This window comes from Callospermophilus lateralis, chromosome 4, assembly GCF_048772815.1.
Source record: "Callospermophilus lateralis isolate mCalLat2 chromosome 4, mCalLat2.hap1, whole genome shotgun sequence".
NCBI classification, from domain to species: Eukaryota; Metazoa; Chordata; class Mammalia; order Rodentia; family Sciuridae; genus Callospermophilus; species Callospermophilus lateralis.
The window spans coordinates 135007389-135026989 of NC_135308.1; the positions used below are offsets into that span (position 1 = coordinate 135007389).

Sequence of the window (19601 nt, forward strand, 5' to 3'; positions counted from 1 at the left end):
GTACATATAGTTGGCAACTATTTTTCAAGAATTATCATCCAACAAACAAAAGTACTTATTTTATATCTTTCATATGACTCGTTAGACAATTGCAATTGTGAAACTAAGAACATCTAAAAGTATAAATGAAAGTAGAGTCTACCATGGGATGATATTTAACTTCAAAAGTAAAAATAAACACAAAATGTGTAGAGTAAAATTGTATTGACAATGTGTAAATCAAAACTCATGGACTTTTCTTTTAACATACACATCCATTGCTTTCCTCCCCAAAGATAAAAGTAGCAAAAGAGGAAGTTAGCAAAAAAGGAAACAGAAAGATCTGTTTCAGCAAATGAACATACTGATTTAATTGGCTAAGAAGTCCAAATGCTAATGCTTCTAATAATCAGCCACTCCTTTTGTGTTTTGGTAACACATATCCTCATACAGTGTATATCAAATGGAATTTTTTGATTCACATCTGACATTTCAAAGTTTCCATTTTTGAATTCCCCTAGTCTTAAGTAAGAATCACAACGTTTTATTTGTTTGGTAAGTATAACTTTTTCCCCAACATCAAGGACTCCATGATGCAAAATGTCATTTTGCCGATCTTCTGTCCCAGTATTCACTTTAATTTTTTTGATTATAGTTGGATTTTCAAAAACAATAAGAAAGATATCTCCTGTTGAAGGTGGTTTTCCCCAAAAGTACTCATCAACAATACTGTAAGCTTTGCTTGCTTCATAATTTTCAAACACATTCATGTTGGTGTACAGACTTGCAGGGGGGTTATCAGGAATGTCAAATGAGTCCTCTTCAAAATCATCATCCTTCAGCTTATTCTCAGTTCCTTTATATGAGGAATAATAACCCATGTGCTGAAAGAGAGATGGTTTAAACCGGATCACATTTTTCTGAGCCAACAGACCTCTAAAATGAGTCAACAGCCAATCACAAGGCATTTCTTGATAAAACATTAATAAAAAATGTGCCAAACGTGGGAGATCATGAGAATGATAAAGTTTACCAATGTAGCCAAGCTTAGAGAACTCAAGAGTTACCCAGTAAGTTCCTTCTAAGGACGCAATGACTTTCTTGATGGCAGTTAAGAAATTTTTGGAACATCGGACATCATCTTCAAGCATTACATAATAATATGAAGTATTGGCACAAAAATTAAGCAAGAAAGCATAATCTACATTTTGCTTGGAACGAAATTTGACTCTATCTTCTGGATCATTGTAATTTCTTTTAAGACCATCCAAGATTGGGTAATATTCTTCAGGAGCATGTATAACCATTAATCTTCCTGCAATGATATGATGGGCAAACTTTTGTGTAATATCCTGGACCATGACATCACGCCAGGATGAATTAAAGTCCGCCAGATGAACTACTACTGAAATTTCCTTCAGCTCTTCATAGCTGGATTGCTCAAAAATTGACTTGATTGTCTCAAGTAAATAGTTGCCTTTTTTTCGTTTCACTGATGAAAGTCCAATGGTAAGATACCCTAAACAAAAGAATTCAGAAGGAAGACAATGTGAAAAGGGTTCTGAATAACAGAAAAAAAAAAGGAGAAAATATTTGCCTATAGTATTTCTTTGATATTTTCCACTGAAAATAAATGCATCTTAAGAATAATGATATATGGGCCCTACAGTTTTGATCACTTGTTTATGAAATTCAGAAGAAAGGTTTAAAGTGTTCTAAAGCTTACTGTTCTCATATGTGCCCATTAGAGAAGAGAGAAATGTTTACCTAATATACAAATTATATTTTCAAAAATCTACAAAAAGGAAAGAGAATTCACAATTGAGACTCATAAAGTAGTCTCAAGTAGAAAAGAAAAATAAGAGCAACACATTATTTTAATTGTCTTTAAATTTTTCACAGGGCATGTCACATATTTTCACTTTGATCATTTTCCTACACTAGAAGAATTCATAAGTAAACTTCACAATGTTATTTTGAAATTTACATAGAAGGTTAATTAGAAAATAGGCAATATCATATGATATATTTGAAAAACTTATCAACGTTCAACTGTATGGCACATGGTTCCAAGACGTGAACATTATTGTTTTCTTAATTTTGAGATACAAATTATAAAAATTTTGATTAAATAAAGTTATTCAAACATTTAAAATCTAGAAGTAGAGACAGGATATTTTTAGGGATTAAAAAAAAAACTCCAAGACAAGACAGTTCACCTCTAAGAAGTGTTACATGTCTTTCTATTGAAACATTTTCACTTTTTAAAGAATTCATTCTCACATAACTCAGTGAATAAAATTTTTGAACTACCATTTAGAAAATGAGGAAATGTTAATATGCACCAAAATTATTGATTTCACATAGACACCTACATGATATAATTTCTATAATATTAAAAAAAAAAACTCTTCCAGGTTAGACCTTTCGTATTAGTCTATTATATAAGTTGAGACTTACACATTTTGGTAATTACGTGGGCTTAAAACTCTGACTTCTACTGAAACACATATATGTCACACGATATCATTATTAAACTTTAAGTCACCACATTTCATTAAGATCCAATACTAGCCAACACTTATGAAAGCTTTTGTACATCAGAGGCAAGAGTCTATGCACTTTTAACTTCATTATGCATCTTCAGTGTTCACAGCAGTCTTTTGGGACAGGATAGTTATTGTCATCATTCTGCTTTACATAAAGGAAAGCAGGACCTGTGTGATGAGGCAGCTCATTCAAACTGTACTTACACTTAGTAAGTGTTGTGATGTCAGGATTCAACTGCCCCTCTCTTACGCTCTGTTATATTGCCTCTTTAGTACAAAGCAGGTGGTATTTGTGCAAACAGTCACTAGTAAATTAAACCGGAAAAGGGGAGTTGGTAAAGCTTAGACAGAGGTGGTGTGACACCTGGGGATAAAAGAATCATGGTAGTCTTGGGCAGTTAAATGAAAGCCGAAGAAGACTAGACATTTGAACTGGAGAATTGAAAAGAAATCTAAATTAAACCTAAATTAACTTACCAATTTCCTCAAGTTGATTATCTCAAACTCCCTTGCATAAAAAAGTTCTTAAAAGGGAAACAAAACTTTTTGTGGTCTCCATATAATCTCTTAAAATGTCATGATGTCTCTGTGTTTCATTGATTTTAAATTTGTATTTTTTCATACCAAAACATTTAAATAGTAAGTTGATGGTGTCTTATAGTTAAAATTGATAATGCTGGGGCTAGAGTTGTGGCTCAGCAGTAGAGTGCTCACTGAGCATGTGCAAAGTGCTGGGTTTGATCTTCAACACCACATAAAAGTAAATAAATAAAATAAAGGTATTGTGTCTGACTACAACTAAATATATATATATATATATATATATATATGCACACATATATATATATAATTGATAATGCTTATGTTTACAGTGGTCCATTAATCAGATACATTAATGGGACACCATCAGATAAGGTACTTTTTATAAATGATGATGTCTTGGAATCTATGAAATATAGTATATAATTTCTTAATTTCAAATATTTTTTCTCATACTACAGAGGGATGAAAAGTTTACTCTAAGAATTCATGTCTACATAAAACCTGAGAATGTGACCTTATTGGGAAAAAGACATGTGCAGAAATTATTAGTTATAAATCTTGAGATGAAATAAATCTCACATTTAGGGGTATGCCCTGAATTCAGTAATTCGTATCATTATAAGAAGAGGAGAGGATACAGAGAGAATAAAGGAAGGAGGTCAATGATAATGGAGGCAGGAATTATCATTGCCACAAGTAATATAATGCCAGTAGCCACCACAAGGTGGAAGAACCTAAGAAGGATTTGAGAAATAATTCAAAATGTCACACACAGACTTCATTAGCACCGGGAAACATGATGCAAGAGATGATAGTCAGGTCATTCAGACCCAGAGTGGCAAACTTTTGACTCCATAAAAACAATAAATAGCCACAATAAAAACCTTTTCTTTCTTATATGGAATGTATAACATCAGTGACTAATTAACAATCGAAATGTTGTGCTGTTATTGTCAACCAATGTAACAATAAGCATCAATGGGGGCTATAACCTCCTCCTTCGTTCTTTTTCATCATTAATATCCCACACCCTTCTCATGCCACTTTAAGTGAACACTTATTTTAGATGGCTATAATTTGTCCCCCTCCCCAGGTGATCATCCTCATATTGATCGTCCTCAAAAATTTCTTTGTTTTTATACACATGAACCTCAGCTTGTAGGTTCATGTAGGTTGATAAGCCATGTAGGTTGGTAGATTTTTCCTTAGAGTGGGCAGAGGGACTGTGGGTCTTCCAGTAAACTGATTTCAACTTCCAGCCTCCAGAACCATGAAATAACAATTTGTTGTTTTTTAAGCCACTCAGTTCGTGGTTTAAAAGGCAATTCAAACTGGTGGCAAGTCATAAAACTAAACTATGAAAATTTGAAAATAGAACAACACAGAAATAGTTCATTTTTAAAGTTAACTTTAAAAATTTAAAGTAAATCATCTTTTCCTTGTGTCATATACCATCCTGTATCAGACTGCCAAAAAGTTCACATTAAAATTAGACACAATTTTTTCATTATTAGTGGAATTTGGTCAGTGACAAAATTGCAAGTTGTGATACACTGAAGTTCTTATCAAAGTATATATTAAATTAATAAATCTCAAACATCTATTGCTATACAAATGAAACATTATTTTTCACAAAGTATTTTATGTATCCTTTAATTTAAAAGTCTAAGGATACTTACGTTTTCTTTGTAAAGGTGTGGCAGCTAGGTAGCGATAGGTGACATTTATGGCCCCTGAGAAATTAGATAAATCCTTGAAAGTATGAACATAGCGCTCTGAGTTTAGTTGATGTGTGGATGTTTCCCTTATGAGCTGTTTGTCACCCTCCTAAATGTCAAGGAAGAGGCAAGGAAAATAAATAATACAGAGGGTCATGTATTAAATTTTCTTCTTACACCATGAAAATATGGGTACTATCAACAACATAGAACATTAGATAAATCTCAATCACTGGACTCAGAGGCTGAAGACCACCATCACTCTATTGATTTCCTACTACAGCCTTTGTTTCAGTTTCTCTCTCCTCTATTCCATTCTTTATATTACAGTTCATTTGCTTCTCTATAGTGTACACAAAAATAATGGTATTCTCTTGATAAGCAAGTATCTACATGAAAATTCCCAGTGCCAGGTTGGGGTTGTAGCTCAGTGGTAGAGCACTTGCCTTGCATGTGTGAGTCCCTGGGTTCAGTCCCCAGTACCACATAAGAATTAAAAAATAAAAATAAAGATATTGTATCCATCTACAACTAAAAAATATTTTTTAAAAAGGAAAGAAAATTCCAAGTACCTTTATGTTAGAATTCAAAATTTTTATAATAATCCCCAATCTAAAAATTCAATGGTAATCTATTTTAGTTTCATCTGAGGCCAGTTACCACAGAATTTCCATATTTGAGCCATAATAAATCGATTTTTTCTTGTCTCCTATACGATCCTGTAAAATATTCTTTCTTAAACAATCTCAAATTAAAGACCACATATAATGCCTATGATTGTAAAACTTTAGGAATAATTAGGAAGATAGACACAATCATTGGATTTTGCATAATTTATTAAGTAAGGAGTTTTAATAAGTTACTTATATGGCCGCCGTAATTAAAAGATATTGAGAACAGCCCCATTGAAGTCCTCATGATATAGTAGTGTGTTTTAATTTTTTTAAATTTTTTCAATTGTCTTTAAGTAACCTCAATGAGAACACATTTTTACCAAGTCAAGAATTTGTGTTCAAACCTTATACTAGTCTTATGATAGTTTTGCTTGTGTGTATGGGAGGGCACATGTGTTTTTTTTTTTTTTGTGGTATTCTGTAAGTATGCTTTTTCAATATTTAAGATCATTTTTACACATGGTAGTGGACTACATTTTATTAAATCTTCAGAAAGTCTTAAGTGTATGAAAATATTGACTTTCAGTTTAAAATATGTCTTGTTATCCATTAATTGCCTCCATTTCTTTGGTATAAGTTCAATGGCAAACATTGATTACTTAACTCATAGTTGATCAGTCTTTATTGATTAAACATTATTAGCAAAACAATGACTTGTTTGGCTTGGGTATATGGTTTATTAATATATGTTTTGGGGCAACCTAATTAAGGAGAATTTTTTATGGTAAGGTGTGTCATTTTATGGGTCTATTTCTAATATTCAGTACAAGATGTAAGGCCAATCATGTGTAAGTCATCAAGCAGAGAAAGTCAATGCATTAAATAACTTCAGTCTTGATATTACCTGTCTGTGGTCAATAAAACTTTAATTAAACCTCTGTTCTAAAAGATTGGACAAGATTCAAATACAAGTTTTACCTTGATGAGAACATTCAATACTTTGTCTCAAACTGAAATGTGAAAAAGATGATTAGCTCACATTTTAAGTCTGGCCAGACTGGACTTTTCTTGGAATAAAAATTAAAGAGAATAAAGTATGACTAGAGAGTTAAAAGGTCTTTTTATATGGACCTTATTAAATCAATATTCATTCTAAATATATTCTCTGTATATCCAATTATGTTGTGAATCTACATTTGGTCTTTAATACTGCATTTTTATATCTTATATTGCCTTGATAATTTGGATAAAGAAAACACTTGATCTTTAAAAGATTTATAATGGATTTGCCATCTACAAAAGCTATAGACTTTCAAAATACCTGAAATTAAACCTTAGGTGCTAAATATATCAATTCAACATCCATTGATCTATGATCATTTTAAGTTATTTACACATAAATATTTTCACATATCCATAAGCAAACCTATGAAAATCCTTAGACTAAAATAAACAAAATTAAAAGTGGCCAAGAAGTATCTATGGATTCAGTTTAGTATGAACTGCTTTAATAGCAATGTAACAGTGTATATAAGCAATAGAGTGTAGAAGAAATTTCTATAAAAATCACAGTAGTCACAGTACTGAATTCACATCATCATTTTGTTCTTATGAGATGTTACATTCTAAAGAAACTGCAGGATTTAATATCTCTTTAAGAATTCTGTCCTGAAAGTGTAAAAATCTCAGCCTTTTCTCTGATAAGATGGAATACATTCATTTTGATTGAAGGACATAATAGAATATAAAATGCAATGGAACTGATGTGAAAGTACTTAATTAAATTCTCAAGTACAACCTTCTTTACACTTTTCAGCATAAATAAATAATGCACCTTTCACCTGAGTCAGCCTTGTTGGTTGCTTCCAGAGGCATCTAACTGAACAGCCAGGCTGTCCCTGGATACCTTCTTTCTGTAGTTACTATGCTATAGTGTGTTTCTCAGTAATAAGACAAAGTTTTATGACAATCATTTTCTGGATGGGAATGAAATTCAATGGACTAGCTACAGACTAAATATATACCCTAGTGGCTACTTTGAAGATGCTCACAGCCAAGAGGCTAAGTTGATTGGGCATGCAGCTTCTCTTCTACTTAGCTTGACTTGTAATAGTATTTGTCTCTTCCACTGAGCTCAGCTTCCTTTCCCACTGAAAGTCATATGTCTCTAATACATAAGCTAATATACTAAACTGTTAATGTTCCTAGAATTTCAGTCCACAGCTGGATTTTCTAGCAAAAAGAGCAGAGTATAATGTGCTGAGTAACTCCAGCAACCTTACTACTTCTAACTCTTCATTTGATTCCTCTGAATTGCAAGAATTATTTTCCAGCAATAAAAAGGAGACCATAATAATAATAATAATAAAAAGATCTCCTATAATTTATGGTTAGGAAATGGTATCATTATAGAATCATGAGGTCAAGGCTAGCATATTAAAAATGAAACTCAGATGAAAAAGTCAAAAGAAAGAAGTATTAAAAAAGAACCACAGTATATTTTTGAAAGTAGTCAGATTTCCATAGATATTATACATTTTCAGAAGACTATCTTTAATGAAATTTAATATTAGTGATTGGATGTTTCAAATATTTATTAAGCCAGCTTAAAATGAAATTTACTTAGAAATCATATGATAAACTAAAAAAATTAAATAACAAAAATGTTATCATTGAATTTATAATAAGGAGGGGTGCTGATATTTAAAGATCACAATTAATTCATTGTTCACTATTTCTGACTTAACATAAATATTTAAAAATTATCTTTCTGTTTTGTTTTTGATAATCATTTTCAAATCTGAGAAATATATCTCTTCTTTGCACATGGATTAATTTGTAAATATAACTAAATACATGCTCAATATAGTCAAAGAAATTTCATTGAAAAAGTACTCTAGTAGAAGAGTTATTTCCATAAATCTTATTTTTCACATTGGCAGGCTAGAATCAATGTTTACAGTAGACTGTAAAAATTCACAAAACAGGGCAATAGCATTTGATTTTTATTATTGATAAATATTATATTATTTCTTACATGAAATTATGAGTTTATAGAGATTCTGTTACAAAAAGTGGTATATGTTCCATATTAGTGATCTTATGGAGATGTCGAAATGAAAGATGAGAAATGCACTTGAAATTCTCTTATAAACATAAAAAGTCATTAAATATAGTAAACTCCAATCAATAGCATGTTCTTGATTTATAAAATTTGATATACTTTTACCAGTAGGCAAAAATGCAATTAATTTTTATTTAAAAACTGAATCATTATTAGGAGACTCTTTAGTTAATTTATCATCTTAAATTCTATCAAGAAAATATAGCTAGATCACATGAACCTTATTATATTCTCATAAACTTGAGTCAGGTTAAAAAAATTCCCAAATTCACATAACTAGAAAGTTTATTCAATTTTCTATGCTTGTATAAATGATGTCTAGTCAAATTCTTTCAATCTCTGGTGATTTCCACTATATTGTCAATTGATCATGGATAGTAGAATGAAGAGTCTAAAAAATCAGGATCTTTGCTTGATGACAAAAAATCTGGCCAAATGTCAAGAGCTAGGATTCTGGCAGAATTTCATTATAAAAAATACAGAGTTAAAGGAAATGAGATGTTTTACAGAGAACCTACTAAAAGAATCTGTACTAAGATTTCATGGTGGATTCATAAGATATAGTATACTATCTGGCAAAGAGTACATAATTAATGAATCATGCTCAATACAATAAGACATTTTATTGGGAATGCTTTTTATGATTATTGTTATAATCTTTCTTGCTACAATACTATTTAGTCCCTGTGAGTGCAAAGGACTTGATTTTCTGAAATATGCAAATAGTAATTACAAAATAAAAATTAGGGCAGATATCTTAGGCTTAGTTGAAAAAAATTGAATAAACAACAATGTTCATATTATTATCAAAAGATATGAAATTATGTGACATTTATAACCATAAGTAAAATAAGAAAAATACAAACTGATTTCTCACTATTAGCCAGAATAAACTCTCTATTTTATATATTTTGCATATAACAAATTGGTATATTCTTATATACTGACTTTTATTATATATTTTTAACCACTGAATAATTTCCACACAATACGTTCATCACTTGAGATCTTTATATATATATAATGGTGGCCATTTAGAGCTATTCAAAATCCAAAAGTAACAAAAATATTATAACAAAATATTACACAAACAAAATAGCACAATTAGATACTATTTTTATCTAGACAATAAAATTTCAATAAGAAAAGTAGAGAAAGTAAGGAATAATACTTGTGAAGCAAATTGTATTTTATAGATTTCAAATTATAGTCCTTATTAACTCAGTATAATAATGATAAATAATTCCTTTGTAATTAGATAGACATTTGAAACACAATATATTCAGTATTAAATAGATCAATGCAACATAAGTTAAAACAAGTATAATATTGAAAAATTATGGGGGATAGTAGAGGATAGGAAAGGCAGCAGAATACAACAGACACCAGAATGGCAATATGTAAATCAATGGTTCTGCAACTGATGTGATTCTGCAATCTGTATATGGGGTAAAAATGGGAGCTCATATCCCACTTGAATCAAAGTGTGAAATATGATATATCAAGAACTATGTAATGTTTTGAACAACCTACAATAAAAATTAATTTAAAAAAAAGAAGAAAAATTATGATTTATAGAAAAAAAATCTCTAGGTAGGAAATATATATATTATAATTTTGCTTAAGCTAAGTCTACCTGCCCAGCAGAGGATTCAATTTAGCTTACAATTATGCCAATTTAGGTTGACATATGCTTTATTTCGAACAAAAAATAATCAACCTCTATAACTTACCAGAACATAGCTATCTTCAATGTACAAATTCATAAATAGGAGGAAAATGACAAGAACTCCCAAGAATGACACTGTAGAACGTTTTCGCAAGCATCTCATTTTATCCAGTATTTGAAAAGTCTGTTTCATCTGATAAAATTTAAACATTCTCTCCTATAGAAAAGAGGCACAGATTACTAACATTTACTTTTGGATATAAATATTTTATATATATAATATATATAAAAATACATACACATGTATATTTATTTATTTCATATCTGTATTAAATAAAGCCTTTACAGAGTCTCACTCTTCACATATTTGAACTAATATTCCATTTAAAGTTTTATGCATAGTGCTGACATATACCATTATATGGATTATATATTGTGACACAGATACCTTAAGGTCAGTGCAGTGATTTATATTTATGTAGAATAATTCAAAATGAAAAAAAAATCTTAAAATTATTGATTGAAAAATGAAATTTGGCAGTAATAATGTTAGATAAAACAGGCCCTTCAATGAGAAACAAAACAAAAAATAAAAGAGAGAAAAACATGTCAATTGTTATCAATGAGGTATAGAATTAAGGTAAAATCTAACTCCTAACTTACATTGCAATGAAAATGGAAGAACTCATAAATATGGGTCTCAGAATAAGAGGCACTAAAAATTCTCAGTGGGAATCTGAACAAAGAGAAGCCACAAGTTAGGGACAGGTCCATATACGTATTGAGAACTTCTGAGTTAAAATCTTTTTGTTTTTCAAAAGTTTCTCCTTAAATAATTATAAATCCTGGAATAGGATATCTACATTGCTTTGTTTGATCTAACTGGCAGGTTGACTATTTGGAATAATTCTTGGACTTTACAAATGCAAAATGAGATTACAAAATTATTGGAAAGCTAATATTTTTTTTGCATTTCATTCCTAAATTTTGTGATAGACTACAAAAATGATTCATTAGATTATTGACTGTGGATTTTAAAAGAACAAACACATCTGGAAGGATCAACAGACTAGTGGAAGTATATTTAAGCAACATACAATATTTGTACTTTTGATGGTGTACAATATTATAATACAATGCATGTATACAACATGGAATGATCTTGTCATGTCAGCAGAATTGCATTTTGTCTAAAATCAACAGAAAGATAATCTGTAAATGGTGCTATGTGGTTATGTAGTCTTTCTGGGTTCATTTTTAAGATGAAGTACTTATGTATAAGAAGGACTTCAGGAAAAAAAAGAGGCCAGATCCTAGATCCTTAGATCTAAACCTAGAAGACAACAGGCAAATAACATCTCTTTGATGAACTGATCAAGAAAGAATTTATGAATTTCTTATAAAGTAAAAAATATTAGGAATTGGAATAAAGGCTTAACGAACATGAAGAATGGAATTCTGAAAAGGAAATGTTATACGTATTAACCATTCCTTTCCTTCATTTGTATTTTTCTCAAGGGTTACTTCTTTTACATTGTGTGTGTGTGTGTGTGTGTGTGTGTGTGTGTGTGTATGTGTAGAGAGAGAGAGAAAGTGAGAGGAAAAGTGAGAGAGAAAGACAAGGGGGGAGAGAGATGTGTACAGATATATACACAAGCACACAAAAAATATGAGTAATTGAGTGATAGATGATATTCCAAACAGTCTCAGAAGTATTAAAAATGATGCTTTGTTGGGAGAGTCTTCATTTTTGTCCCCCAGAATGCAAAATACAACAAAACAACAACAAATCTCAAAGATGTAATTCTAGATTACAAATAAAAATTGCTAAAGTGCTTAGAGAATCATGGCAGCCACCTAATAGCCATATCCTCCAAAATCAGCTTATAGCAACATAAAGCACATCTAAACCTTCCACAGTCACACTCTCAGGATAACTAGAAGACAATAGCATGAGCTTCGATTCATATAAAAGCAAAAATATTAACACCCAGGACAAGCAGAATGGGATTAGAAGCCCAAAAAGCAAGAAAAACATCAGAAGACAGACCAAAATATGTATCACACATTAAACAAATCACACTGGATTACATCATAGTAAAAAAAAAAATCAAGGAAGCTAATAAGCATATCTAAACCCTTCCTTTATCTAAAACACAGAATTATCTCCTACACTACCTGTGTTCAGGAAAGTTAAAATGAAAAATTCTGAAAATATTGAAGAGCAAAACTCCAACCAATACACCAACCAACCAAATAAACAACAACAAAAACCCCAGACAGAACATCAATTTACTATGAAAAGGAAAACAAATAGCTCATTTCAGGTTGGGGGAAAATTCTGAGATTAGGTCATCTTTTAGTTGTGCCACAAAGCAAGGATGCTCTTAGGGGAGGTGGAATGTATCTTGAGGACATAGAAAACAAATGTGAAGACACTTGCATTGAGAAAATTTGGGAACAATGATGATTAAAAATATGACTATGATTGATAGTAAAATACTGATAAATATAAATTCATGATGAAATGGTGATAATGCTAAAAAGAGAAATGAAAAATAGGAAACTTAATTTGCCACAGTGAAGGTAATATCTGCCCGTCTTCTGACCTTCAAAATTGGAAATTAAAAATATTAATGTTCTACCCTGCATTTCTAAGAGAACAATGTTTATCCCTAATGATGATGGATATTTTCAAATATTGACCAATGATCAACACAGGGCACTATACCTGAAAGAAAGGAAAGCAAACACATAAGCAAGCTGCTTGATTTCTCTAGTGTAGTGCAAAGAGGCAGTTTCCAAAAGGTAGGTTAGGGAGAGTAATCCAAACAGAAGCCAGAGATCCTGCTGACTTGAGACAGAAATGAGTTTAGGGAGAGAATGGTATTTAGAATGTGAAGGGCAGAATATTTAGTGGGAGGAACTTAAATAAAAGAGGCAGAATTCTGCAGAAGGCCTCTTTATCCTCAACACTGTCATGTGTGTGGTGAAATTACATAAGGCTAGAGACAGAACCATGAAAAAGCAGCAGGCCTCAGAAGTTCTTGAAGCCTAAACAGGGTTGGCAATAATATGGTCAACCTATCAGCCAAGTTCACTAGCTGCACAGATCTGAGGAATAGTGGGACATTAAGAACAGTCCAGATGCTTATCATTCTAATATTGGGGTGGAATTAGTTGTTTCAGGACTATTCTAACATATGCTTAAAAGCTAACATCAGGGCTGGGGATGTAGCTCAGTTGGTAGAGTGCTTGCCTTGCATGCACAAGGTCCTGGGTTCAATCCCCAGCACCACAGTGGGAAAAAAAAAGCTAGTATCAGATGATCCAGTAAGACTCAGTCCATGTCACTAGAAAGTATAGTACTCTTGCCAGCCTGGTGGTGCACACCTGTAACTCCAGTGACTGAGAAGGCTGAGGTAGGAGGATCCTAAGTTTGAGGTCAGCAACCAAACAGGTCCCTGTCTCAAAATTTAAAAAATGAAAAAATAAAAATGAACTGGGCATGTAGCTTAGTGGTAAAACTCCTCTGGGTTCAATCCTCAGTACAAAAATAAAAAACAAACAAACAAACAAAAATTACAGCACTCTTTACACTATATAAAATCATTGGAACTTAAGAATATAAATTCAAAATATTTAGAATTCACCCAGGGGATGTAAATTACCAGGTATGTAAAGGACAATATATATAATCCATAGCTACAATAAAACCATTTAAAAAAATCAACAAATGACAGAATTAAAATAAAATGGTAGAATTAAAATTAAAAGAAGATAGTATTAAAACTATTATCATTATCATGTCCTTAATCCCCTAGGAGTAAGATGTAGTAAAACAAAAATTGTAGGATCATGAGCCATCCATGGGCTGTGTGTGTGAACTATGCACATAGTAGCCATGTGAGGGAACAGGGCTGGCGATGGCTGGGCTGTGTGATGCAAGTGTGCCTTCTCTTTAGCTCTGCCTGTGATCCCACACAGCACCTGAGATGGGTGTGACTTGCCAAGATGTCAATCAATCTACTGACCACAAGACATCAGGAAGCAGGACTTCACCCTTGAAACTTTATCCCCTGCCTTATTTGGTGAAGAACATTCTATCTAAACTCCTTTGTGAGTTCCCATATAAAAATAAAGAGATTCTGGGTGCAGGCTCTCTTTTCCAGAGCTCTTTCCTGTGTGAAAGCTGACCCTTAAGGTCACTGAGCTGTCCCTCCCTAGGTATAAAAATTACTTCCGTGCCCTGTGCTTTTTCGCTGCTTTCTTAGCTTAATGTCAGAGCCAGCTCTTTTAAATCCAGTTTATCTCGTCAGTGTGGGTTGTTGGCAAGAATTGAGAAATGAAGGATATTAAAAACTTGAGCTTATAAAATGAAAAACACATAATATCTAAAAAGCCAATATACTTGCTAGTATTAAGTACAAATAAGGAAGAGCGGGTGTAAAGATGAACTATTGAAGATACAGTGGTGGAAATAAGACAAAATTAAGCAAAGAGAGAGAGAGGAAAAAAAATCCCATCAAAGAGCTCCAAAATTCCTGATCCACAAAACCAATGAGACAATAAATGTTTTCAGCCACTCAAGTTTTAAAGCAGTTTCTTAGGCAATAATAGATAACTTTATATGGCTGTCTATGGCAAATTTGCTTTAAGTATAAAGATGCCAGGTAAGTTAATAATAGAGGAAAAGGAAAAGATAAAGTATGCAAGCATTAATCAAACAAAGCTGGAGTGAGATATTAATAACATCAACAGTAAACATTTAATAATAGATGAAGGCATCAATTGTCAAAAGGAACATAACTATCCTAAACGTGCAAGAAAAAACATGAGTTTCAGAATAAATGAAGCAAAAATTGTTAAGTGAAAGGAGAAATACACTCAAATTTGATTGAGAGATTTCAGTATTTAACCCTCAGTAACTGACTGAATATTAGTAAATAGAATATCAGTAACTATAGATGATACCTACAACACTGTCAAATAAATTGATCAAATTGACCTTCATAGAACATTCTACCCAGCAAGAGCAGAATACAAATTCTTTTCAGATGCATGGAGAACATCTGTCAAGACAGAACAGTTTGGGCCATAAAGACATGGCGTTGAAATTGTATACAAAATATGTTTACTGACAACCAAGAGAAGTTTATTAGAAAGATGTAGACAAATTCCAAGTTCTTGAAAAGTAAACAACACACTATTGAACATCCCACATGTCCAAGAATATTTCAAAGAAGATATTAGAAAAATATATTGAACCAAATAAAATTGAAACACATAACATAAAATGTGTGCGAGTCAGGCAGCAAAAGGCTTGAAGAGAAATTTATAACATTAAATGCTTTCATAGGGAAGAAGAAATGTCTAAGGTAACTTTTCTGGCTTACCAGAATTTCTCATTTCTCAAGAAATGTGAAAAACAAGTGCAAACTAACCCCAATGTAAGCTTTCAAAAAAGGAAATTAGGCCAAAGAAATTAGGCAGAAAAGAAGATAAAATTTAAAGTCAAAGACTAAGACAAGAAACAATAAAACTAGAGGAATCAATTACTAATATCAGGAATAAAACAATTATCATCAAAAATTCTACAGATATCAAACAATACAGGAGTATTTTGAAAAATAAAAATGGTAACATAGGTAATATCCTTGAAATACAGAAATCATCAGAGTTCATTGAAGAAATATAATAATCCTATATCTACTCAATAAATTGTAATTGTAGTAAAAAAACACCTCCAAAACTCCATGTCCATAAGGTTTCATGAATAAATTCTCCCAAATATTTTTAAGGAAAAACAATGATACAAATATTACACAAAATCTTACAGATAATAGAAGAGGAATAAATAATTCCTTCTCTATGGATCTAACAAAGCATTTTTATTTTATGATATTTTAGGTCATTTTATGAATAATTTATTCAAATAGAAAATGATAGTGAAAACTTTATTAGAAATATTAGTAAGAATTTAAAGATAGCTAACACAAACATTATTGAAATTTTCCAGTAGGTTCTTGTTTAACTGATGCATTTTCATTATTTTTTTAGAGTGCTGCTATCTCTTTGTGTTAAAGGTTTTCTTTTTAGCCAACTGTAGTCAGATGTCTCTATCCCTACTAGCTTCATCCTTTGTCATGTCTGCCAGGGGTAAGTTTAGCAAGAATTCTGTCTAGTCAGTTTATCCAAAATGCCCCCATCCCTGCCTCCATATCTGATGGTAATCACTATTTAATTAAGTTCATCATCCACCATCAGCCTCCAGGCATTATCTGATCATTCCAGCCTGTCTTCAGAATTTGTTAGGTTCCTTTATCAATTGCCTTTTTAGTCATCTTCCATCCATTGATTCACATCCTGATCCTTGGTGATAAATTCATACTTTCCCTTGTTATGTTCAGACTCTCTCAGAAGCCACAATGGAAGTTGAAATTCTAAAGTCCAAGTGACAGAGGGGCTAGAGTAGAAAGGAAAAGGTTCTGACAGAATAGAGGAATGAGGGGCTTGAACAAATCAATATCAAATGATTTAAAGGAGCTGAAGGGAAGTTTAGAAAGGTTAAATGGAGAAATGGAAGGTAGTACCAGGAGTTATGTTCAGAGTTTTTCTCCTGGACCGCAAAATCCCAAGGCCCTTGGATAGTGTACCCTAACATATTGAAATTCATGGCAACTATCATAAATACTGTTTTCTTAAACAATTTTGGTGCTGTGACTTAAATAGGATCTGTCATTGGATCCCTGGACTTCTCACACAGGACCCCAAGTACAAACTTTAGATCCTTTACCTTTACTCCTGGCTGATTGATGGGGGATCCATTGATGGTTTCAACTTCTGAGCCAGTTCTTCTTCCGATGACTGTCTGTTAAGGAACAGTAAAGAACAGATTTTGATTCTTAAGATTCAGAGTATTCTATATGAGCTATGTTAGAGCCACAGACAAACCAGGTTGTTATACTCCTGGGGTTCTCAGTTATAAGAAGTTGGGTTGGAGTCCATTAGTTTGAAAAGTACCTGCTGGGTTGGAAGTCTGTCTTCCTGGCTCTTTTCTTTGAAGTGGCAAGTTGCTTCCTCATTTCCCAGCCTAGAAAATTGCCCATCTCTCTATGGGGTCTCTCTGTTCTCTCTATTTGATCCTCTTTCTCCTGTGGTAACTTCTCAGTCAACTAAAACCCCTTTCTCAAACCCCTGCTGACTACATACTCCACCGACTCTGTTCACTCCTTTCTTCTCAAAATGATTTTTCTGAGGATAAAGGGGAACTTCAGCTGTTCTTGGGGAACAGAAAGTCTCCCCAAACTGGATCCTCTAAGCTCTCCTCCTTCTTACTGCCTCTTCTACTTCTTCCTCATTTTAACTCCTTTAATCTTCCTTCAGTTCCTTGAATTATTTGATACTTTTCTCTTCAAACCTCTTTTTCCTCCATTCCTCTGTCCTGCCAGAACTTTTTCCTTCTTATTTCAGGCCTTAATCACTTGAACTTTAGAATTTCTATTCCCATTGTGCTTCTGAGAGACTCAAGGACCCTTGAAAGCAATTGTATGAGGCTGAGAAAGAAAAATAAAGATAATTGAAAATTAAATAAATATTTAATCCAGATATAGTCATATCCTCCCAAAGATAACCTATCTGGGCAAAGAAGGTCTTAGTTCTCCTCCACAAAAATTGGTACAAAGCTTTTACCCTCATATAGAGGAAGTAATCTTAATTTGTTACAGCTCTTAGACAAACAAATTGGGTAAAACATAATGTGAGCAATGAGAAGAGTTTATTATGGTATTGTCTGACTCAAGGCTAAATTTTATAACGAAATTTGGAAATTTTCTGTTTACAATTGTCTTTACAATTGTACGGCTCCCCCAGCTTCTGTGGCTTGTAGCTGAATCTTTTGCAGGCTCTGCTTCTGGTACCATCTGTCTATTACATTACACACATGATATATATATATATATATATATATATATATATATATATATATATATATATATATATATATCTGGATGGTATTACCAAGTTACTGTATAAAATCCCATAAAGGATTACTGTTCCAATTGGCTAAAGATAGATGAGGGCTTATTTAAGCTAAATATTTCAAGAACTCCTAGACATATAGAAACTAACTCAAATGCTTTTCAAGTTCAATGAGTCAACAATATCTTTGGTAATTAAGACTATTTTAATGTTGTTAGTTTAATAAAAGGAGCCATGCTTTTTGTGCTATCAGCATAACATGAACATTTCTTTTACTTAAGTTTACTTGTTGAATAAGATGATATTATGTCTATTAGATGTTCATGATTATAAAAATTATAAAATCAAACTTACAAGAAGCAGTAAAAAAGAATTGTTTGATGTCAGTTATTTATGTAAAAAATAAGTATATCAAGGACATCAATAAAACCAGAACAAATTGTTTACCTTTTCAGCTTTTGCTTTTGGAATCCTTGATAACACGCTTGTAATTTAAAAACAGTTAACAGGGAAATAACTTGAGATAATGGATAGCTTTGTTTGATGTTTGATGTTTGCTGAAAAACAGCTTCCAAAATCTTTTTGGTAATTTGCATTTTAAAAGTTATGCTAAGCTAAATTAAGCAACAGATATTCATTAAATATCTAGACTATTTTAAGCAAGAGAAGTTATTGAAACATCCATTTAAAAGTTTAAATTTATATAGTTTTGGCCTCTTCTTTTTACAGAGAGATTAAAAGTGTTTGGGTCTGTTCATAAACATGTTATTTTTGACACATGAAAAAATTATAGTATAAGGGAGAATAACTTAATCAGAAATAGAGAAATAGTATATTCATAAAATTTGCTAGTGTGCTGAAGAATGCTAATAAAAAAACACAATTCACAATCAACTACTCCCTAGTTTGCTGTTAAAATAAAAATTACTAATGGCTAAAAATTATGTTCAAATCAAGCAATGAAAACTACTAGAAGTAATAAAGATAAAAATCCTTTTTTGTAGAGTGTGCAAGAAAAGTTGGACATATACAATAAAGAAAAGTATACAAGGAATATAGAATGTATTTTTGTTAAGGGAAAAAGAGAATAAACTATTTCTAAAATAAAATGGGTGTTTCAGAATGAGAAAAAGGAAAACAGTAGGACAAAGAAAATGGCAAGAAGTTTGCAGAAAAATAATTTTATTTGTGGTCAACTAGGTAAAATTGACTGAATTTGCCCATAATGTTGTTATTTCTTATTTTATTTCTTCTTTTAAGAATCACAATACTGTATTAATGCAAAACTAGAATTTGTTTTAGGGGTTGTTTTTCTCTATGCAAAAATGAAAAGATTTTCTTGAATTATCATCCTGTTGTTTTAAATTTTTTTCCCTAGTACCTGGAATTGAACCCAGGGGTGCTTTACCACTGACCTACATCCTC

The 19601-nt window shown here is 31.9% G+C and overlaps 1 protein-coding gene and 1 non-coding gene across 2 annotated transcripts; one reads left to right on the forward strand and one right to left on the reverse strand.

The window, feature by feature from the left end:
• Window positions 1–356: 356 nt before the first annotated feature.
• On the reverse strand, window positions 357–17043 carry Mgat4c (MGAT4 family member C). The gene is made up of 4 exons (XM_076853196.1): window positions 16975–17043; window positions 10261–10410; window positions 4751–4898; window positions 357–1498 (listed from the first exon to the last, which is right to left on the reverse strand). The coding sequence occupies exons 2-4, from the start codon at window positions 10405–10407 to the stop codon at window positions 357–359; spliced, it is 1437 nt and encodes a 478-aa protein (XP_076709311.1). The 5' UTR covers window positions 10408–10410; window positions 16975–17043.
• Window positions 13424–13497, forward strand: Trnaa-ugc (transfer RNA alanine (anticodon UGC)). The gene has a single exon. It is a non-coding gene; the product is annotated as a tRNA-Ala (tRNA).
• Window positions 17044–19601: the final 2558 nt, after the last annotated feature.